The 23,672-nt window shown below is 44.3% G+C and overlaps 1 protein-coding gene across 1 annotated transcript in view; it reads right to left on the bottom strand.

Moving 5' to 3' along the window:
- TOP2B (DNA topoisomerase II beta) overlaps nt 1–23,081 on the bottom strand; it is a 150,171-nt gene extending 127,090 nt beyond the window's left edge. The window contains exon 1 of the mRNA XM_082257331.1: nt 22,564–23,081. Coding sequence (XP_082113457.1) covers nt 22,564–22,653 — 90 coding nt within the window. The 5' untranslated portion in view covers nt 22,654–23,081. The remainder of the gene's footprint in view (nt 1–22,563) is intronic.
- Between the last annotated feature and the right edge of the window lie 591 nt (nt 23,082–23,672).

Below are 23,672 nucleotides of genomic sequence, written 5' to 3' on the forward strand. Positions count from 1 at the left end.
TCCCACAAACACATGCTGTATTACAAGGGGGACTTGTACGTATCAGATATATACTGACCATATATGGAGGGGCCCATAATATATACTGCCTCATAATGAGGAAAAAAGGGAACGTTTACTCACCATACCGAACCGACAGGCACCCTCTCTTCACAATACCCTCTCCACCGGGGTGGGGGTTTGTGGACGCCTCGACTCTCTGGTACCTGGCGTCCAAGCGAGACTTTTAACTCGCAAAGTCAGTCCCTTTACTGGGACTCCGTCGCGGCCGACCCAGCGCACTGGTCTGCACGCGCTCGTAGGCAGAAACCGGGGTGACCACTGGATCTCAACATCCAGCCCGTCGCCCGGCCCCGCATACTTACTTGAATATGTCGCGGCCGACCAAGCGCAATGCCATGGTCTGCGCGCGCTCGTAGGCCGGCTGGGGTGACCACAAGTGTCGCCCAGTCCGGCATTTTTGCTTGAAGATCTCACAGGAAAAAAACACTGGAGAAAAACTACCTAAAAAATGTCTTTTTCTTAAAGAAAAAAGTCTTGCCAGGACCAAAAGATCCCAGCAAGGAACTTAGGTCCTTACTCCTGACTAGACAGAAAAAAACTGATTCCCTGTAGCAGAGAGAGGGAGGATATACCCTCAGGGACTGCCCCTAAGGTGGAGCCAGAACGTTTTGTCATTCTGCCTAGTCCTACTCCTGCGGAGACAACATAACCCAGCTCTTGAGAATCAAGAAGACTACGTCTGTCAATGAGCGATAGAGAAACAGACATTGCACAGATGTGGACCAGCACCATGTAGGCTACATGAAGGTGTAAAAAAAAAAAAAAAACTACCATAAACGCTGAATCCAATCAGTGTAAAATAGGCTTGTTTTGGTGCGTAATGATGCACATTTACAACCATTAGTATTTAGAAGCTTATGTTGGTAAAGTCATACTACTGGGTTAAATATTCCTTTATTTTAGATGCTATAATGAATTCATGTGCATTTGCATGGATTTATGTACTCCTATGTGTAAATTAAGCCAGAAAGCTCCTCTACGAATGCAGGTTTGGGTCTTTTTAAGCCTCTGAACGCTGCTCTAAAATACGACTCTAAATGCCACAATGTACAAGGCGGAAATAGAGCTGCGTTCAGCATAATATTTAGAAAATTAATAAAGCCTTGAAAATGTTTCCTCTTTGCGATGCATACTAGCACATTATGATATTGTCTTGCAGGGGAAACTTTTTTTCTAGAGAGTGTACTACCGCTTTACCGCTTCAATACCGGGCATTTTCTCCTCTTTCCTGTCCAGGCTAATTTTCAGCTTTCAGGGCTGTCGCACTTTGAATGACAATTGCACCGTCATGCAACATTTTTTCCCCCACAAATAGAACTTTCTTTTTGTGGTATTTGATCACCACTAGATTTTTTATTTTTTTGCTAAGCAAATTAAAAAAGAAAAAAAAAAGCAATTTAAGAAAAATAGAAAAGAAAAGTTTTTCTTTGTTTCGGTTCTAAGATTTAGTAAAGTTTTCTCCTTCACCAACAGGCACTGATAAGAAGGCACTAGTATGCATTACTTATGGGCACTGGCAGGCATCATTGATGGGTCTTGCACTGATAACTGCACTGATTACCAATGCAGACCCTCCCGTCAGGAGAGCCGCTTATCGGCTCTTCTCTACTCATACCCTGTCAGCGTGAATAGAGGAATGCCAATAGCCAGCACTTCCTGGTAACACTGATCAGCTGTGATTGGACACAGTGGATAACATGGTAAAGAGCCTACGTCATAGGCTCTTTACCGTGATCCAAATTTGGTGTGTCTGAGCGACACACCGCACTACCGATCGGCGCACACAAGCGGCTTGTTCTGCTGGACTTCATATGACGTTCAGCCAGAACAGGAGAGCCACCGCTTGACTGTCATTTTGCTATAGGCGAGGAGGGATGTGGTTAAAACACAAAAAAAAAAAGACTAGCTGTGACACCTATGTAACCAAAGTGTCATTGCAGTTTTATCTTCATATATTCTAGGTACCAAACAAAACTAAAGGAATAGTACACGCAAAAACATTTCTACATTGAGGTCTACTCTTCATATACCATTTACCATGTAAATGCACCTTGATTGACACATTAGTCCTCTGAATAATCCAGCCTGCTCAGATACTGTACAAATTATTATTTATGGCAGACTTCCATCCATCCCAAAATCCTTTGCTATTCTACAAATCCATCACTACTCTGCACCCTTAGCCAGTGAGTTTTAAAAAGTACACCAAATGGAAAAGCCAAAAAAGTTTGCCATTTTGTTAGCCCACTGTTTATACTTACTATACATCATATTGCCTGTGCTTTCATTTTTACAAGACACAATGAAGGTGGGTCTTTAGGCATGCATTCAGTGAGCTGATGGAGACAGAATTTATCAAGTATCCAGTGTAAATATGGCCTGGACTTCTAAAGCTAAACACCATACAAAAAAAATTGGTTTAAATATATTTTTCAATAGCAACAAAGAAACAAAATCCACTTGAGATTCATGTAAGAATGCAACACATGCCTTCTATATTTAGACAACAACTGATTATCCCAGAGCCAGTGTTCCGTGAGAATTACCTACCCGTGAGAAAAACCTACCCTCGTCACTTCCGGTTGCACGGCAGTGTGTTTAATGCGGCGGTTTCATTAAAACAGCTGGCCTGCAATACGAGTCATCACCGCTCCTGTCCCTGTCACTTCCCTGATCTGGGCTAGTAAATATAAAAGCGGCGGCGGCTGTATGAAAAGATAAATCACGGAGCCGAGAGCCGCTTTTATATTTACTAGCCGAGATGAGGGAAGTCACAGGGAGAGGAGCGGAGATGACCCATAGTGCAGCCCAGCTGTTTTATTTTAACCGCCGCGTCGGTAGGTTTTTATCACGGACACCGTGATAATTTCATACTAGTGCGCATGCGCACTAGTCTGATCCTCAGATGCTCCATTACGTATCGGGGGCTCTGAGCATGCGCACTGCGACGCTGCTCAGCTGTTTCTAGCCGGAAGTGACGAGGGTAGGTTTTTCTCACGGGGTAGGTAATTCTCACGTTACACCGAGCTTTAGGCTCGATTCACGCCTATGCATGTTGCTTTTGAGCGTTTCTGCAGTGCTTGCCACGGTTTACAGCAATTTTAGTTTTTTTTTTCCTAATTTTTTTTTAAAACGCGTCAAAAACACAAAACTTGCGTTTTGGATGCGGGTCCATTGAAGTCGATTACATGCAAAACGCGGCCTTTAGTGGGAAAAAAAAGTCCCAGACCCTTTCTAAAAATGCAGAGGCACAAAAACAAATTGATGTGAACGTGTTCCATAGGAACCCATGTTAAAAAAATGAAATGCATTTCTGAAAAAAGGCATTAGTGTGAATGGAGCCTTTAAGAGGAAATTGTGATGCATTTTTGTGATTTTGAACAGGAGAAAAAAAAAAACTGAGCTGACAGTAGATAGGTGACTGTTAAAAGGAGAAGTGGAGCCAAAATTCTTTAAGTCTTATGTAGGTCACAGGAGTGCATTTTGTTCTGCACTTCTGACATCCCTCAGCTGGTCCAGACTCTGGAGAGATCTCGACTTTGTCCGGATCCACCCAGACACCTGAACAGCAGTGCCAGCCCCTCTCCTGCTCCCTCCACAACTCAACGCTCCAGTGAGTACTGGAGAGGCAGAGCAGAGAGCTGTAGACTGACAGTCAGTGCTCACTGAAGACTGAGAACTGAGCGATCAGAGGTCTTTCATTTTTTGGTTCTTGGTTTTCTAGGCGGCGGGGGACACCTGCAGCTTTGGATCAATGGCGCATCCATCTAGGTGAGCATGCAGGTTGGTTGGTTTGTTTTTTTCTAATCCCATACTTCTCTTTTAGAGCCGGTTCACACTGCCGCGACCATAAAGTCGCCCCATGTCGGAGCGACTTTTTACTGCGACTTTACCGCGACTTCAGCGCGACTTGTGAATTATTTTGCGCGACTTATATGACAGACGACTTTGTGTTTGGCCAATCAGAATATGATGTGTTGTGACCTAATTCCCCTTTTCTGTTTTTTTTTTTTTACTAATTTCCTCATTGCCCACCAGTGCCACGTATCAGTGTCCACCAGTGCCACTGCCCACCAGTGCCACGTATGTGTCCACCAGTGCCACTGCCCACCAGTGCCACGTATGTGTCCACCAGTGCCACTGCCCACCAGTGCCACGTATGTGTCCACCAGTGCCACTGCCCACCAGGGCCACGTATCAGGGCCACGTATCAGTGTCCACCAGGGCCACGTATCAGTGTCCACCAGGGCCACGTATCAGTGTCCACCAGGGCCACGTATCAGTGTCCACCAGGGCCACGTATCAGTGTCCACCAGGGCCACGTATCAGTGTCCACCAGGGCCACGTATCAGTGTCCACCAGGGCCACGTATCAGTGTCCACCAGGGCCACGTATCAGTGTCCACCAGGGCCACGTATCAGTGTCCACCAGTGCCACGTATCAGTGTCCACCAGTGCCACGTATCAGTGTCCACCAGTGCCACGTATCAGTGTCCACCAGTGCCACGTATCAGTGTCCACCAGTGCCACGTATCAGTGTCCACCAGTGCCACGTATCAGTGTCCACCAGTGCCACGTATCAGTGTCCACCAGTGCCACGAATCAGTGTCCACCAGTGCCACGAATCAGTGTCCACCAGTGCCACGAATCAGTGTCCACAAGTGCCACGAATCAGTGTCCACAAGTGCCACGAATCAGTGTCCACCAGTGCCACTCACACAGACCAAGCAGAGATAATGGAATATATATACCATATAGGCATGGCTGCAATGCGGGGAACGCCTGGCTAATCTCTTTCTTCTTCCTGGAAAGTCTGATAACAAGTCGCTTCAATTAAGATAAGGAGGCGACTCCCATTGAAGTATATGGGACAGTGGGATCACAGGTCGTCTCAAAGTAGTACAGGACCCTTTTCTGAAGTCGGAGCGACTTCAGTAGTGCCAATTACTTTGCTGTTCTTTTTGCATGCCAGAAATGATAACCCCCCCCTTCTGAGCATTCACCTACAGTGGACCACCAAGAGGGCAGTAACAGAATCTGTAAGTAATACAGTATAACATATAACAAATGAAACAATCGGAAAGAACAGGTTTCTTACACCACTAAACAGGCATGGTCTTATTATAGCTGGAATTTGTGTGGTTGCCAGATAATAAAGACACTTTCCTCAGAAGACCACAGAGTATCGTATCCAAGAAGTTAGACGATTGAGACAAGTAATCATCCTTAAACTCAGGCTGACAAAATCTATTTACAACATGGAAAAATCTGTACAAGCATATGAAGATCAGAATCTTTCAGGCTTCCAAGAAACAGTTACAACCCTCAACACACATGAAGCTTATTTAACAGCCTTACTGGAATAAAACAAAAGAGTAATACAAGGGCCGAAATAATTTTGTTTCTAAAGAATGATAGGGTCCACGCTCCTTATAGCACTGTTCACATAGGATAAAGTCTATGCATTCATATGATATATTCGGTCATATGATCTCTGTTCCTAGAGAGCAACAGTGTTCCCACTGGCTAATTGTTCCCTTCAGCAGAAATTATCTAAGAAAAAGGAGTGAGCTTTTTGTCACATAAAGGAGTATAAAGCAGAATTTTACCAGGAAGAGTCAAACAGACCCTTTTTTAAATCTGCAGAAACACATACCTGTATAAAAGAAAAAAAAATCTTACATTTGTAGTTGTTCCACCATGGAATACTGCTTTGTTCATGGGAAATGATCCCCAAAGTCTGCTAGGAAATCAAACCTTCAGGAGTGTCAGCCTGTATCCCCCCCCCCCCCCCCACCCCCGCTCTTACTGATTCTTCCTGACCCCTTTGTCACCACTGTATCCTGCAATGACCAGGAAGGCAGCAAGAAGAACCAGTGAAAGCTCTGGAGGACATCGGTGATCACGCTCATGTCTTAGGCAGGCCATAGACGATTCGAATTACGTACGATTTATCGTTCGATAAACGAAAGCGCAACTCGTGCACATCATCGAGTGTACCATCAATGTGAGCCGAAAATCGTACGACAAAACACTATTTTTTGTGCCTTTTAACCACATCTCTACCGGACACACTCCCTACTGTTCTGTGTTTTGTTAGGCGAAATCATACAACTCCCCCACTAATGATACGAAATTCGTCCGATTTTCGCAAAAAAACCCAACATGTTGGATATGTGAATTTTTGCTGTCGTACGAAAATCGAACGTTTTACATACCACACTAACGATACGAAAATCGTTCGATAACACTGCCATTTACGATTTTCGAACGAAATTTGAATCGTCTATGGCCTGCCTTAATTTCTCAGCAGATTTCAATTGACCATTTCTCATGAAAGAAGCGGGTTTCAGCACAGTGAAAGATCATTTACAGTTACAGTCTACATTTGCAGAGTTCGTACTGCTGCAGATTTGAAATACATGGAAGGGTAGGTTCAAAAGGGATTGTAAAAGTAAGAAAAAAAAACACCAAATACAAAAACACACGTCTATACTTCCTCCCCTTTCTGCCCCCCCCCCCCCGTCCAGTGCCCCCGAGCCTCGCTGTTGCGTCTATTGACACAGACATCAGGACCCCCCCCCCCCCGGTCACTTGCTTTGATTGACAGTGCATTGACAGTGCACCAGCAAAGCCAGCAAGGCCTGGAAGTTAGGGGAGAGAAGAGCTGCAGATGTGCACACTGCTGGATCGAATGAGGGCTCAGGTAAGTAAAAGGTGGGTGTGGGGGGGGGGTGATGCTGATACCTAAACATTTTTCACCTTAATGCAAGAAGTGCATTAGGGTAAAAAATGTTTAGGCTTTAAATCCAGAGTATTTTGGCCCTTCCCCCATTATTCACACAAACATTAGCAAAAAATAAAATCAGACTTCCTGCCAAATCTTCCAGTGTATCTGTGACCACAATATGATCCTCACTAATTCCCAGTGCCATGAGATCGTTAGTTGTCGGCTGTCAAGCCAATAAGCATGGTCAAGGTGGTAAGTGGATAGATAATGAAGGAACAACTGCTTACTGATGAGGGCATCCCTGTTCTCTTCTACAAACTGTAAGATTCACTGCACTACTGCTAACAATGCTGCCTTTTCTTTTCCAGTCTGATTGTTGATATCCAAGGTATTACAAGGTAGACCGCATGTATTTGGAAAACAAAAAGTAAAACTTTATTCAGAAAATTAAGAACATTGTTTTATCACATGGCTATAGATAAAGTTCCTCTTCTGAATGCTCTATAATAAATGCATTTCCAGATGAAGTGAGTGTATTAAAAAGCTGCTCATACTTTCACTTTAAGGGAATATATAGTGGTTGTGTGAATATTTTCTTCATTGAAGTAGCAACTCATTTCTAACCAATGGACTCAGCCCAAAATATCAGCGGGCAAAGAGATTTAAAGCAGAACAGGTCAGCAAATACTCCCCTCACCTCTCGCCAGCACCAACACCTTCTCCGTGGCTTCTTATGGGTGCCAGGTGTGGTCACTGGCTGGCAGGGAATGCAGCAGCTTCCACACATGCCCCACAAGAGTTCATTCCTGCACTGAAGTGTGCCAAGAATATTGACTGAGCGGCGCATGCTCGGCTCAGTGTACATTCTAAAGGAGAATGCAGGCAAGTACTGATTTCCTGTAGAAGGGATAGAGCACGTCTTGCATGCCTGGCTGCTCCCAATATTTGTTTTCATTTTAGTTCAGCTATACAACCAGCAGCTTGTGGTTCCTCTTTAGCTAACCCAAGAGTTTTACATACTGTCTGCAGACTACATACCTTCAATGTGTACAGCGAGCTTTTTAGAAGACATTTGTAAAGCTTTTGGGTAAGCGCTTGATAAATTTAAAGCAACATTTGGCTCCAGTTTGGGTATGTTAAGCTCCTCCCCACGTCCTCCTCCACTTTTGAAACATTTTATTAATCACTTAAGGACCAAGTCTATTTCTGACACGTTTACAAGTCGTTAAAATATTTTTTGTCACGCGGTGTTTGTGCAGCGGTCTTTCAAGCGCAATTTTTTTGTAAAAAAATACACTTCACTGAATTAAAAAAAAAAAAAAACTAAATAGTAAAGTTGGCCAAATTTTATTGTACATTGTGAAATACACAACCATACACCGCACACTGCATCAAATTGGTTTGCATGGCTGTCCTCCTAGAAGGAAGCCTCTTCTAAAGATGATGCACAAGAAATCCAGAAAAAACTGCTGAAGACAAGCAGACCAAGGACATGGATTACTGGAACTATGTACTGTGGTCTGATAAGACAAAGATAAACCTATTTGGTTCAGATGGTGTCAAGCGTGTGTGGCAGCAACTAGGTGAGGAGTGCAAAGAGAAGTGTGTCTTGCCTACAGTCAAGCATGGTGGTGGCAGTGTCATGGTTTGGGGCTGCATAAGTGCTGCCGGCCAGTGCTGTATTTTGGCCTAGGGCGGCACTTTGCCGGGGGGCATCAAAAAAGCCCCCTCCACCATAGACACTATTGGCCACTAGTTGCTAGAGCTGCCTCTCTCATCCCCCTCTTTCTATCTCACCTACTCTCTCTCAGTCCCCCTTTCTCTCTCTCTCTCTCAACCCCCCCTCCTCTCTCCCTCACATCCCCTCTCGCTCTGTCTCTAATCTCCTCTCTCATCCGCCCTCTCACTCTCATACCCCTCTCACCCCACCTCTCGTGAGATCTCAGGGGGTTCATGCTGGGACTTGAAGTCCTTCAATTTTGGAGGGAGTCACATCCATTAAAAAGGACGGAGTGGGGCACATTTGCATACGAGGGGGAGGGGGGCACCCAATTTTAGTCTTGCCTAGGGCAGCACAAAACTAAAATACACCACTGCTGCCGGCACTTGGGAGCTACAGTTCATTGAGGGAACCATGAATGCCAACATTTACTGTGACATACTGAAGCAGAGCATGATCCCCTCCCTTCGGAGACTGGGCCGCAGGACAGTATTCCGACCTGATAAAAACCCCAAATACACCTCCAATACAACCACTGACTTGCTAAAGAAGCTGAGGGTAAAGGTGATAGCCTGGCCAAGCATGTCTCCAGACCTAAACCCTGTTCAAAAGGAAGGTGGAGGAGCGCAAGGTCCATAACATTCACCAGCTCCGTGATGTTGCCATGGAGGAGTGGAAGAGGAGTTCACTGACAACCTGCGAAGCTCCGGTGAACTCCATACCCAAGAAATTTACAAGATACAAGTTTGCAAAATGAATCACATGCGACTGTACTCCAGACTCAACTCTATGTCACTTTAACAAATGGAAATTGGATACAATTTGTACCAATATAAATTAATATTGTAACCACTGTGCTACAATTATAATATTGCAGGTAAAAATAGCAAGCACCTGGCAGTGCACAATAAAATACTAAAATCAAAAAAAGCACGGGTACCAAAAGGAGGGAAGCAGGATTACATTGAAATCATTTAGGGTCAGTTCACCCCACATGCAGTCCAGTGCATTTCTTTTTCTGCACCAAAAACGCATGGATAGCAGAACTGCACAATTAATTGTTAAAAAAAAAAAAAAAATTGCGATCTCCATTTACCCCCCCCCCCCCCCCCCCCACGATCTCAAAACTGCATTTCCTCAATTCATACAAAGCAGAGCTGCTCTCTGCTCACCCACAGCTGTCAAAAAGGAAAAAAAAAAAAAAAAAAACACAGGAGCCTCCAGCAAATGTTTTATCAACATTGCCAAGCCTGGGAGATAAGAGCCCATTCACATTAGCGCGACTTGTCAGCCTGACAAGTCGCGGTATGTCGCAGTCCATTGATTAGTACAGGACCCGTTCCAATAGGAGCGACACAAGTCGCTCCGACTTAGAAAAAGGGTCCTGTACTACTTTGGTGCGACCTCGGAGCGACTTGCATAGACTTCCATTATGTGAAGTCTCTGCAAGTCGCGGTGCACGCGACTTCACAGGTCGCCCCCAAAAGTCGTGTCGCGCTAGTCTGAATGGGTTCTAACTGTAAACACAATGTTTTACAATGTATAATTTTGTTCTTTTAGATCAAAGGAATGAACTTCCAGCTGTAAATGAGGGCAGTTTAACCTTAAGTGCCGGTTCACATTATTGCGAGTGCGGCAATCGCATGTAATTCGGAGCGCACTGCTCCTTCATTACATGCGATCGGATGTGCAGTGCGAATTCAGCCATACACTTTGTATGGCTGAATTCGCACTGTATCCGCACCAAACTGGCACATGACCCTTTTTTCCAGCCGCATCAGGATCAGATCGCACAGTGGTTCACACTTGTGCGATTCGATCCTGTGCGAACTGTCAGATCGCACTGCGATATGCGATCAAACTGGGGGTGTCGTTAACATTTAATTGACACCCCCTGCGTATCGCATATGGCAGTGTGAACTGCCAGATGTGCGGGTGCGATGCGGGAACAGGCTGCAAATTCGCAGCCTTCCCGCATTGCACAAGTGTGACCCGAGACTAAGACTAAGCCTTTTTCTAACACTTGTAGCGTGCAAGTTAAAATCAGTATTTTTTTTGCTAGAAAATTACTTTGAACCCCCAAACATACACACACACACATATATATATATACATATATATATATATATATATATATATATATATATATATGTAATGTTTGGAGGTTCCAAGTAGTTTTCTAGCAAAAAATAGTGATTTTTAATTTGCAAGCAACAAATGTTAGAAAAAGGCTTAGGCTGCCCATACACTATATCATTTTCTTATTCAATTTCCTTGAGATTTACCTTCAACTATGTAGTGCAAGGGCCTCCCTGATTGCATACAAATTGAAAGTTTTTAGGTTTGACCTTATATTATTTGGTTTTGGTAAATCTAAAGTAAAGTTCAACAAGAAAATTGTATAGTTTATGGCCATCCTTATGGCCGGAATACACGATAAGAAAATTCTACTCATTAATGCCCAGCCATCAATGAGTGATTTCGATATTGTGAACGGAAAATACCATTTGAAAAAAACGAAAAATGCTGTTGTCTCGTTTGCGAATGAACAATATTCTATACATTGGTGTTAAGGTCGTTCATTTGAAATCTGTAGAACATCACCACGCTGAACACTGTTTCAATGGTCGTCGGTCAACGGTCGGGCGATATTCGGCCCATGTATGTTGGCAACGTTTTTGACCAATGAACACTTTTTCATAAGTCGGTGGTCGAATGATCGGGCGATATTCAACTCGTGTATTCCGGCCATTAGTCTTTAAGAGGTAAACTGTCCTCACAGACGGAATGTCATTCCTTGGATCTAAAAGGACGAAATGCTACATTGTAAAACATTAGGTTTACACAGTTATCTCCCAGCCTTGGCAACCTTGAGCCACGGTTCACACTTATGCGAGTGCGGGAAGGCTGCGAATCCGCAGCCTGTTCCCGCATCACACGCGCACCCCCGGCAGTTCACACTGCCATATGCGATACGCTGGGGGTGTCAATGTAATCTTAACGACACCCCCAGTTTGATCGCATATCGCAGTGCGATCGTGCAGTTCGCACAGGATCAGATCGCACAAGTGTGAACCGCTGTGCGATCCGATCCTGATGCGGCTTCCAAAAAGGGTCCCTGTGCGTGTTTGCTGCGGCTGCGGTGCGAATTTAGCCATACAAAGTGTATGGCTAAACTCGCACCGCACAGCCGATCGTATGTAATGAAGGAGCAGTGCGCTCCGACATTACATGCGAACCCGGCACTCGCACAAGTGTGAACCGGGGCTGACAAAACATTAAGAGTCGGTTTCTACTATGAAGGAGTACCATCTGCATTCACCATTGAAAAAATGTAAATCAAGTCTCCATGTAAAAAAAAATATATATATATAATTTTATAGCTATCTATATAAAATTTAATTAACAGCCTACCATCCTTTACAGCCAAGGAAGCTGCTTCTGTTTGATCACGTGTGCAGCACCATGACAGTTGCAGATCCATTATGACACCAGCCATTTGATGGTTTGACAGTTTGTTTGAGGACACAAGCAAATTTGACAGTTAGCAATCCCGGCATTCCAGAAATGTAACTTTTTTTTTAAATAATCGATGGGTTTAGTTCCACTTTATGATTTATTAGTGCTCAGGGGCTCTGGGCTTCAGCAAAATAGCAGCCTACAGTAAGAAGAAACAGGAGCAGTGCTGGAGGCAATTTACAGCACACACTATTTTTGATTGCATAATTAACCACTTAAGCCCCAGAAGATTTTTCCCCCTTCCTGATCGGTGCCTATTCTGCGATTCGGCACTGCGTGACTTTAACGGACAATTGTGCGGTCATGCGATGCTATACCTAAACGAATTTGGCGTCCTTTTTTTCCCACAACCAGAGCTTTCTTTTGGTGGTATTTGATCACCTGTGCGATTTATTGATCATGCGCTATAAACAAAAAAAGAGCGTAAATTTTGCAAAAATAACAATATTTTTCACATTTGTTTATATGAAATTCCCCCCCAAAAAAATGTAAAAAATCAAAATTTTTTAACATTTTCGGCCAACTTGTTTTATTTCTTCATATGTTTGTTTAAAAAAATCGCAAAAAGCGTATTTTGATTGGTTTGCGCAAAAGTTATCGCGTTTACTAACAAAGGGAAAGATTTGTCATTTTTGTTGTTTTTTTTAACGCGTAATGGTGGCGATCTGCAATTTTTTTTGTGGGACTGCGACATTGCGGCGGACAGATCGGACCCTTGACTGACATTTTTGACACTTTTGGGGTTACCAGTGACATTTCTACAGTAATCAGTGCTATAAATATGCACTGTTACTGTAAAATTACACTGGCAGTGAAGGGGTTAACTTTTTTTGAGAGGGAGGGGTGGTGTGTGTCCCTAGGGGCGTGTTTCTAACTGTGATTGGCTGTGGCTTGAGGTGTAGGAACAGTGATCAACGGTCCTACATAGTAGAACCGTATGATCACTGTTTCTACACAGGGGAGAATGACAGGCGGCTTGTTTACATTAGCAGCCTGCCTTTCTCCCTCTGCACCGACCATCACCGAGTGACCGGCGGACATCGGGTCCACCGGTCACATGCGCGGGGGGGGGGCCCGGGGGCGCGCACTCGCTCCCTAGACCCTCACAGGCTAGCGACGTAGTACTACGTCGCTCTGCCTGTGAGGGGCTGACCGCCGCAGTAAATAGTCGTGCAGCGGTTGGCAAGCGGTTAAATATAGAATGTTTGTTCCTCTGTAAACATTTATCAAATCGTTATGGGTAAAATTCAACAGTATAAAACTTTCTTTACAAAATGCACTCCACCAATTTGTTAAAGAAAATAAAAATACAAATTGATGAAAAAAAAAGAAAATCAATATGAATTTTCTAGCAGTTTTAACCACTTTCAATAACAGAAATATTTGAATTCTATCAAAGTTGACTACAAATAACTGCTTCTCTCTTTATCAGAGACAGTGGCAAATTATGTTTGATTAGGTTTTAAAATGAACGCCGACTAAAGAGGGTTAAATGTGTCACAGTCATGTCTAAGAATTTGGAAGAACAGTGAAATCCATTTGTACACTAACTTATTCTATAGAGAACCAGGATTAAAAAGTACTAGACTAGGAAGTTCTGGAATGTCAATGCTGGAGTGTTCCCCACCCTGCAATGCAGTGCTTAGGGCTTGAGCTGCTTTTTACCAGGTCTTATCAGGGTCACATTGGAAAGCTTACCAAAGCCTAATTTACATCGACTTTCAAGTCAGCATTTACAGCCGTGGCCAAAAGTTTTGCGAATGACACAAATATTACTTTTCACAAAGTCTGCTGCTTTAGCGTTTTTAGATCTTGTTGTCAGATGTTACTATGGCATGCTGAAGTATAATTACAAGAAATTTAAACGTGTCAAAGGCTTTTATTGACAATTACATTAAGTTTATGCAAAGAGTCCATATTTGCAGTGCTGAACCTTCTTTTTCAAGACCTCTGCAATTCGCCCTGCCATGCGGGTCAACCAATTTCTAGGGCTCATTCTAACAGGTGGCAGCCTATTCTTCCATAATAAATGCTTGGGGTTTGACAGAATGTGTGGGGTGTTATGTTCACCCTCCTAAGGACTGACCACCAGTTTTCAATGGGATTGAGGTCTGGTGAGTTTTCGGACCATGGACCGAAAAGGTTGATGTTTTGTTCCCTAAGCCACTTCGTTATCACTTTTGCCTTATAGCTCCATCATGCTGGAAAGGGCATTGTTTGTCACCAAACTGTTCTTGGATGGTTGGGAGAAGTTGCTCGGAGGATGTTTTTGTACCATTGTTTATTCATGGCTGTGTTCTTTAGGCAAAACTGAGTGAGCCCACTGCCTTGGCTGAGAAGCAACCCCACACATGAATGGTCTCAGGATGCTTTTCTGTTGGCGTGACACAGGACTGATGGTAGCACTCACCTTTTCTTCTCCGAACAAGGTTTTTTCCAGATGCCCCAAACAATCGAAAAGGGGATTGATCAGAAAAAATGTTTTTACCAGTCTTCATCAGTCCCCATAGTCTTCATCAGTCCACACCTTTTGCAGAATCTGTCCATGATCATTTTCCTTGAGAGAAGTGGCTTCTTTGCTGCCTTTCTTGACCCCAGACCATCCTCCAAAAGTCTTCACCTCACTGTGCCTCCAGATGCACTCACACCTGCCTGCTGCCATTCCCGAGGAAGCTCTGCCCTGATGGTGTCCAGATCCTGTAGCTGAATCAACTGTAGGAAACAGTCCTGACGCTTGCTGGGCTATCTTGGGCGCCCTGAAGCGTTCTTCACAAATGCAGTGGAAATGTTTTTACTGGGATGAAGTTAATTTTCACGGAAAAGAGATTTTGCAATTTCTTGCAATTCATCTGATCCCTCTTCATAACATTCTGGAGTGTATGCAAATTGCCATCCTAAAAACTGAGGCAGCAGACTGCGAAAATTTATATTTGTGTCATTCTCAAAACATTTGGCCACAGCTACACATAGAAATTTTGGAGTACTCGACTTCATTAGCAGCTTTAACAAAAGTGAAATTTATAGTAAGAAAAATTTGGAAGCAGCTATTGCTTATGTTATTTAGAAAAAGTCTAGATGCCTGGTTGCCTTTGGTGTCAATATTTTCTGTGTCACTGACCTAGAAACAAGCATGTGGCAAAAGCTTCAGGTGTCCAAACTTGTTTTGGGTCAGTAGCAAAGTACTGCAGGTCCAAGCATCCTCATCTTTCTCTTCCTCTCGCTCACCTCGACCTGTCACTCAATCAGAACCAGTCATGTCAGGCTCCTCCTTCATTCCCCTCTCATCTCCTTCCTCCCCTGCACCTTCTTTTCCTATTTAAACCCTAATGAGTGGCACTGCCATTCTCACTGCTGCTCAGTAACAGTCAGGTTGCTCCCCCATAAGGATAGTTCACCTGGATAGTACACCTAGTGGTTCCAATATAAGTAATCCCATCAATTTGGCTATTTTATACTTGTCCGCCTTTTGACCATCGCTCTCATCATAACCACTACACAAACGTTGGTTGTTATTCATTATCTGATACAAACCTGTGACGTCACCAAGTTAAAAGTTAACACTGATCTCCAGGTTTACATTCTTCAATTCATTTAGGCTAAGCAGGCCCAAGCAAACCAATTTCTACACTAACTGAGTGTGCTGTATAAAAATGGTATATGTATCCCCAGCTACATAAAGTATACAGCCTTTTGTCCTGTCAGTGAGAAAAGAACGTCCCATCTCACACCTGGAACAAAACGCAGTTAGGCTGAGTGCTGCCTAACTATGAATGAATACAGGGCTTCCTCTGATTGGCTCAGGCGGCTAGAGACACCATGATCTCAAACTCAGAGGGAGCTTTATATTCATTCAGAGAATACAAAGCTATCTATGAATGGCTAAACAATCCAAAGCCTGACAATTTTGTTCCCTGTGAGAGACCGGAAGTTCTTGTTTCACTGTTTGAACACAGGGCTGTAAACTGTATGAGGGTGAGTTTATTCAGCACACCCAGCTGGAGCACCTGTTAGTGTGGAAAATACTTTGTTTAGTCTGAACTAGTTAAAAGGGACAGAAAATCTGGATATCAGCTTTAATTTTTTCGTTTTTTTTTTTTTTTTTAAAAAGAGGAAGTAAACATCCCTGTAATGTTTGTACTTATAGGTAAGCCTGATTATTGGCTTACCTATAGGTACTGTAAATATCTCTTAAACTTGCACCGTTTAGGAGATATTTACTGTATACTGTGCTGATGACATCGGTGCATGCGCTCTGAAGGAACAGCCACCCGTGCCATGACTAGCGGCTCCCGCAGGCATGCGCGGGAGTGACATCACATGGCTCCATCCAATCACACAGCCAAAGTCCATGGACCTGGATGGAAGATGGATGCGGCATCCAGCGGGGGATGAAGAGGGCTTTGTTTGCATGCAACTGTCACCTAATGTGCTACTATTTGATGCATACTGGCATATTATGCCTTTACTTTGCAGGTAAGAAAAAAAAAATAGAGCCAGTACTTACTCTTTAAATGTGATATTTAATAGAAAAAGGACTAAAAAGTTAAAATGGAAAAAATAAATAAATCCGCTGCTCAGTAAATACTTATTTACTATTATCATCAACTCCATCTAGTGGCCATACCACATTATTTTCCTGGTTCACTCTATGGGCTCATGCACACTGGGTGTTAGCATTTACAGGTTCGTGGAAGGTACAGCTCTGTGACAGCAGCCAGAAGTCTAGGAAAGGCTGACACAGTGGCTGCTGAAGAAGGCTTGACAAAGACTGCTTGCGTTGCAGGCATTCATCCCTGGGCACATACTACTCTAAACACAAGTGCTGCTTGGTGCACCATTCAGCCACAGCAGCAATCAGTGTGCCAGTATCTACCACCCACGCAAACACCTGAGCCTTATGCACCAAAGTTAAATGCTCAATGTGCATGGGACCTATTCTGTATGAATGAAAAATAGCCTAATAATTGCCCCCATCAGAATGAATGTACATGCAGTTTCACATAACAAATACCTTTGCAAATTATGTATACCATACAACCCAGACAGTTAAGCATCTGAACAGTGATTGGTAGATTCCCATTACACAGCAGCAGCTGTAGCAGTTGCCGTTTAACAGAGCAGGACCTGACTGTCATTTTGGCAGCCATAATTATCTGGCAATAGCAGTGGATTTAGCAGCAGAAGGGAGGAGTAACAGGGTGTATAGTGTACTCCTGATTACATTTTTTTTACGGCAGACACCGTATACCTAAAGTCTTCCAATTTGTTAATAAAGCATTCAAATGAGTAGTCACTGGAAATCACAGCCTTCTCCACAACATGTGTGTGTAAACAATTGGCATGGGCAATTCGGAAATTTAAAGATAGCAAGTCTCCACTTACTTTAATAAAGGTGGTTCAAAGTCCCCAAGACACTAGCTATATAAATCAGTATAAAACTGCAATGTGTAAAGTGGTGGAAACAGACTGCTTGCATTCTTCATCTGCCAGTATATGGGCACACCAAACTATGTGCTCTTGTATTTAGTAAGTTTCAAAATGCAACTGTGAGACTTGCAAAACACAGCAAGCAACTCCTCAAATGGGTGTAAAAATTTGCAGTTATTTGACCAGCAAAACTGCATATACATTTGTTCTATGAGAACTAAACAGCTGTTGAGAGAATGGTGCAAAACTAAATGTTCTCAGGCTATTTTGTCTTCGAATCCAAGGTTTTCAATTAAGGGCAGTAGTAATAGGTTCATTCATACACTGGGGAAATATTGCATTATGGCCACTAGATGGAGCTGATCATCGTAGATAATAAATATATCTTAGTAAGAAGAGATACAATGAAACATTTCTGAAGAACCCTGGAGGGAACTAGCAAATAAATGTAACTACTTCTGCCAAGGGATCAACTATTAAAAAATGTGTTTCTGCTTCTGTATGTGTCCCAGTTGCAGCAAATTCCCATCATCTTCTATTCTGACAGACATAAGGAGGAAAGCTCCCCAATAGTGGCACAGAAAGCAAAACAAATCTCACAGATACAACAACCATTCCCTGCTTCATCCAAAAGATTTGGTGTAAATGTAGGTCCTTAAAACGGAGTTCAACCGTTTTTGTGTTTATTAAAAGCCAGCAGCTACAAAAAGTGTAGCTGCTGACTTCAAATAAACACACTCTCACCTGTCCCACAGTCCAGCGATGCGGCCGGGGGGAGCCTCAGTTCACTCCATCTTCTCCCTGGGCACCGGTATCTCTAGTATGGGCATCCAGCTGTGACAGCTTCTCACAGCCGGGTGTGCACTGCGCATGCGCGAGTCGAGCTGCGTGTCCTGAGTGGATGGGCAATCTTCTGGGACCTGTGACATGTCCCAGGAGATGGCATGGAGGGAGGGGGGAGAGGAGAACTTCCGCTTGGGCCACCTAGATGGTACCTGCCAAATCTAGGTACCCCCCCAAAAGAAAAAATTAAATGCCAAATGTGGCATGTCAGGGGTCAGGAGGCCTTAAAGCGGAAGTTCCATTTTTGGGTAGAACTCCACTTTAAGTAAGCCAGTAATAACCAGCACTAGCAAAACCTTTTACTACAGTTTGAAAGATTTTATTAAAGCTAAAAGTAAGACCACAGTTAAAAGGCCGAATAGCAGAAACCGCCAACATGAATCAGATTCTTGCCAGCAATTGTACATGGTACACGCACGCACTGTGACCAACAGCAGCTGTCAGATTTGTACAAAAAAAAAATGTCCAGAGTTACTGCTGTTCACATGAAGCCGCTCATCCACGCGCCTCCGACCAACCCTGGATGCAGACCGTCACATACTTCAGAATGAATGTGACTTTGCTTGTCCCAGAGTTTCAAAAAAAGCACAGTGCTGTTCTCTATAAATGTTATGTTTTGTTTAAATAAAATCTGATCTATAGGGCTCTAGAGAACAGAACCCCCCCCCCCCCTGGAATTAAATGAAAAGCTCATTTATGCCTTGGATACCAGTAACAAGGACTGTTACTGACCTTCCTTCACTCCCCCAGTCACCGGCACTCTTCTCTTCCTGATGTACAGTTTGTGGGTGGTCCCTCAGAATCCTCATATACAATGCAGGGTATAGACCAAACAATGTACATGATGACGTCAGAAAGCCTACTAATGGTGGAGTACCATAGAGAAGAGGCAGTGGGGACTGGTCTTCTGCTATGGAAGGAGCCTGTGGGAGTAAGGTAAGAAAGTCCATTTTACTGGTACCTTAATCGTTACAATCATTTACCATTCACAGTGCAGAGAAGCCTCACTGTAAGGGATGATTTCTTTTCCCCGGAGTTCAGCTTTGAAATAGTAGTATGGCCTCAAGTCCATTCTTGGCATGGCCAATAACCGGGCCTGTTATGGTCCTTTCATACGGTACCACACCGTGCTGCTGTGCATGCATTTTCATGCACTCTGTTGGGCAGTCCATCCAAACTCCATGGGTGGAAATGAACCTCAATGAAAATGTAGTGCTCTCTGCATTTTTGCAGCACCCCACAAAGCACATTGTACGCTGTGGTGTACTGCAGAGCAGGTGGGTTTTGCGGCCATTAAAAAAAAAAAAAAGAAAAAAAATGGCAAGGCGCATTTGTGAATGTCTAATGTCTCTGGAGATTATAACAGAAGTGATTAGGAAACATCTTATATGTACTCCAGCAGCATGTGTGACTGAATAATTCGCCAAATGTGATAGGAGACTTTTACACTTCCTTGTAATTCGGCCTATTATACTGCCTAATGGAACTGAATAAAGCATCACCAGTGGATGTGGATAAGCATAGTAAACACAATGGCCAACACCAAAAATTGTATTGATTTTCAATTTAGAGAACCTCTATTAGATTGTACATTTTTCAAAAACACCTCAGGCCCACCTTCATATTGGGGACTTTGTGATCATTCAGTGGACAGGCTCATCTTTAAAATCCAACAGAGATCCACTGACACCTATGGCAAGCTTACAAGCCCAATCCAAGACTCCCCCCCCCCCCCCCAGTATCCTATCTAGAGTCTCTGACCATCTCTTGTGTCCAATCTAGAGTCTCTGACCATCTCTTGTGTCCAATCTAGAGTCTCTGACCATCTCTTGTGTCCAATCTAGAGTCTCTGACCATCTCTTGTGTCCAATCTAGAGTCTCTGACCATCTCTTGTGTCCAATCTAGAGTCTCTGACCATCTCTTGTGTCCAATCTAGAGTCTCTGACCATCTCGTGTCCAATCTAGAGTCTCTGACCATCTCTTGTGTCCAATCTAGAGTCTCTGACCATCTCTTGTGTCCAATCTAGAGTCTCTGACCATCTCTTGTGTCCAATCTAGAGTCTCTGACCATCTCTTGTAGCCAATCTAGAGTCTCTGACCATCTCTTGTGTCCAATCTAGAGTCTCTGACCATCTCTTGTGTCCAATCTAGAGTCTCTGACCATCTCTTGTGTCCAATCTAGAGTCTCTGACCATCTCTTGTGTCCAATCTAGAGTCTCTGACCATCTCTTGCAGCCCATCTAGAGTCTCTGACCATCTCTTGTAGCCAATCTAGAGTCTCTAACCATCTCTTGTATCCTATCTAGAGTCTCTGACCATCTCTTGTATCTATATGTAGAGTCTCTGACCATCTCTTGTATCTATATGTAGAGTCTCTGACCATCTCTTGTATCTATATGTAGAGTCTCTGACCATCTCTTGTATCTATATGTAGAGTCTCTGACCATCTCTTGTATCCTATCTAGTGTCTCTGACCATCTCTTGTATCCTATCTAGAGTCTCGACCATCTCTTGTATCCTATCTAGAGTCTCTGACCATCTCTTGTATCCTATCTAGTGTCTCTGACCATCTCTTGTATCCTATCTAGAGTCTCTGACCATCTCTTGTATCCTATCTAGAGTCTCTGACCATCTCTTGTATCCTATCTAGAGTCTCTGACCATCTCTTGTATCCTATCTATATCTAGAGTCTCTGACCATCTCTTGCATCCTATCTATATCTAGAGTCTCTGACCATCTCTTGCATCTATATGTAGAGTCTCTGACCATCTCTTGTATCCTATCTAGAGTCTCTGACAATCTCTTGTATCTATATGTAGAGTCTCTGACAATCTCTTGTATCCTATCTATATCTAGAGTCTCTGACCATCTCTTGTATCTATATGTAGAGTCTCTGACCATCTCTTGTATCTATATGTAGAGTCTCTGACCATCTCTTGTATCCTATCTAGAGTCTCTGACAATCTCTTGTATCTATATGTAGAGTCTCTGACCATCTCTTGTATCCTATCTATATCTAGAGTCTCTGACCATCTCTTGTATCTATATGTAGAGTCTCTGACCATCTCTTGTATCTATATGTAGAGTCTCTGACCATCTCTTGTATCCTATCTAGAGTCTCTGACAATCTCTTGTATCTATATGTAGAGTCTCTGACCATCTCTTGTATCCTATCTATATGTAGAGTCTCTGACCATCTCTTGTATCCTATCTAGAGTCTCTGACCATCTCTTGTATCTATATGTAGAGTCTCTGACCATCTCTTGCATCCTATCTATATCTAGAGTCTCTTATCTCTTGTATCTTTCCCACAGTCCGACCATCTCTTGTATCATATCTAAAGTCTCTGACCATCTCTTGTATATTGCCCACAGTCCCTGACCATCTCATATCAGATCTAGAGTTCCTGACCATCTCTTGAATCAGATCTACAGTTCCTGACCATCTATTGTATCCGATCTAGAGTCTTTGACCATCTCTTGTATCAGATCTAGAGTTCCTGACCATCTCTTGCACCATGCCCAAAGTCTTTAACTCTACACTGTTGTGTGTCTCCGACACTGAATTTTATGGGTGGCTCTTTAAATGTCGAGGGCAGCACTTGAGGCCCCACATATCAAGAAAGCGGACAACCACTGTCAGAGAAGAACAAGTTCTTAAAAGGTGCTGGGCAATAGATTTTTAAAATATTTTAGATCACAGAACTGAATTTTAAGTGGTTCTAAATTCCACAGTTTTTTTTGTTTCTCCCCAACTGCAGCCCCGCTCTTCTTCTCTTCCTGCTCTCAAAGCAGACAAGCAGCCATTGGCTCCCGCTGCTGTCAAACTCCTGTGGGGAGGGAGCTTCCAGCGCTGTGTGTCTATAGATGCACACAGCCCAGATCAGGCCTGCGCCCCCTCTCAGTACACAGCTTGCTGAGGGTGCACCCGCAGGAAGGAGGAGCAGAGGCGGGGGATTCTGGTACAAGATGTAAGGGACCACTCTGTGTAAGCTCAGTGCACAGAGCAGATATGTATAATGCCCCAAAACCCCTTTACAATCACTATAATGCTACACAGGGCCTACAGCCCAATAATAACCCCAGACACAAACAGCAGAGTGGAGGAGATCCCCCATTGTTCTAGGCTGGTGATGAGGAATACCCCATGCAGACATCTGATGCTGCATTCCCTCTTCCCACCACAAGATGGAGCACTAGAATCTTCCCCCTAACCAGCGGGTATCCCCCATCCCCCCGGAGCCCAGGCCTGCAACACTTACCACCCAGGTGAGTCCTCCGCTCCCCACTCCATCTCCTCCTCCACCGCCGCCGCCGCCACCTCCTCCTCCTCCGCCGCTGGATTTGGACATCTTCCTCCCGGCAGACAGTTGCGGTGAATTCGTATATTAATGAAGAAGAGAAGACAAGCTCCTATTGTGCAGGCGGGCGGGCTCCTCCCCCCGGAGATGATGAGGGGACACCGGGGCCTTCCTTTCTCCTGTCCGCTGTGTGCACGGCCTGTGTTCGGCCGCCGCTCCGTAGGACGGTATAAAAACGAGGATAAAAGAGGCCGTGCTAGAGCGGGCCGGCGGAGTGCGGCTGGCGGGGGCTCCTCATGTGGAGGGGTCGCATGAATGACGCAGGCCGCCTGTGTAGAGCCTCGGTGTGCGGAGCTGACCCCCCGGTTCCCCCTCCTCTTCCTCCCGCAGACAATACACAGCGCCGCTTCCGCTCTCCGCACTTACACACGGGGGCCCGGGAACACCGAGCCACCAATGGCGTACGGCCCAGTGCCTGACGTCACCGCCTAGCTGGGCAGAGCCAAAGCGTGTACTGTAAGCGAGAGGGGGCGGGAGCTACGAGGGTGACGTCACGGCGGGGGTAGCAGAGTGCAAGTGCCATAACAGAGCAGGAGGACAGCGGGGACAATGGAGGGAGCATTGCGGACAACATGGGGAGCAGAGCAACGGAGAGGAATGTCCCTGCTACGGGCATAATATATAACCCTGACATGATCACCTTCCCAGGCCTGGACCTGCAACCATGGGCACATAGCCTGAGCATTCATCTATAAATGAGGTCTCTACCTGGGGAGAGAATCCGATCAGCCTGGACATACACCATACAATCTGATCTCTGTTTACAAAAAACTGTATAAACCATCCAATCAATGTGCATCCCAATATGTTAGTGCTTTCATTACTCCAAACCTAATTCCCCCATCCACACACTCCATACAATGGGGGGAATCCTCCCCGCTGTGCTATTGTATTCTGATGGAAGGGAGACTTCCCCACCATCACAATTCACAGATCAGTGCTGCAGTCTGTAGCCTGCTGTGCTGATCAAGAGAAACAAATACCAACAGGGCAGTTAGTGGATCAACTTC

This window comes from Pelophylax lessonae (genome assembly GCF_965119305.1).
Source record: "Pelophylax lessonae genome assembly, chromosome: 5".
NCBI classification, from domain to species: domain Eukaryota; kingdom Metazoa; phylum Chordata; class Amphibia; order Anura; family Ranidae; genus Pelophylax; species Pelophylax lessonae.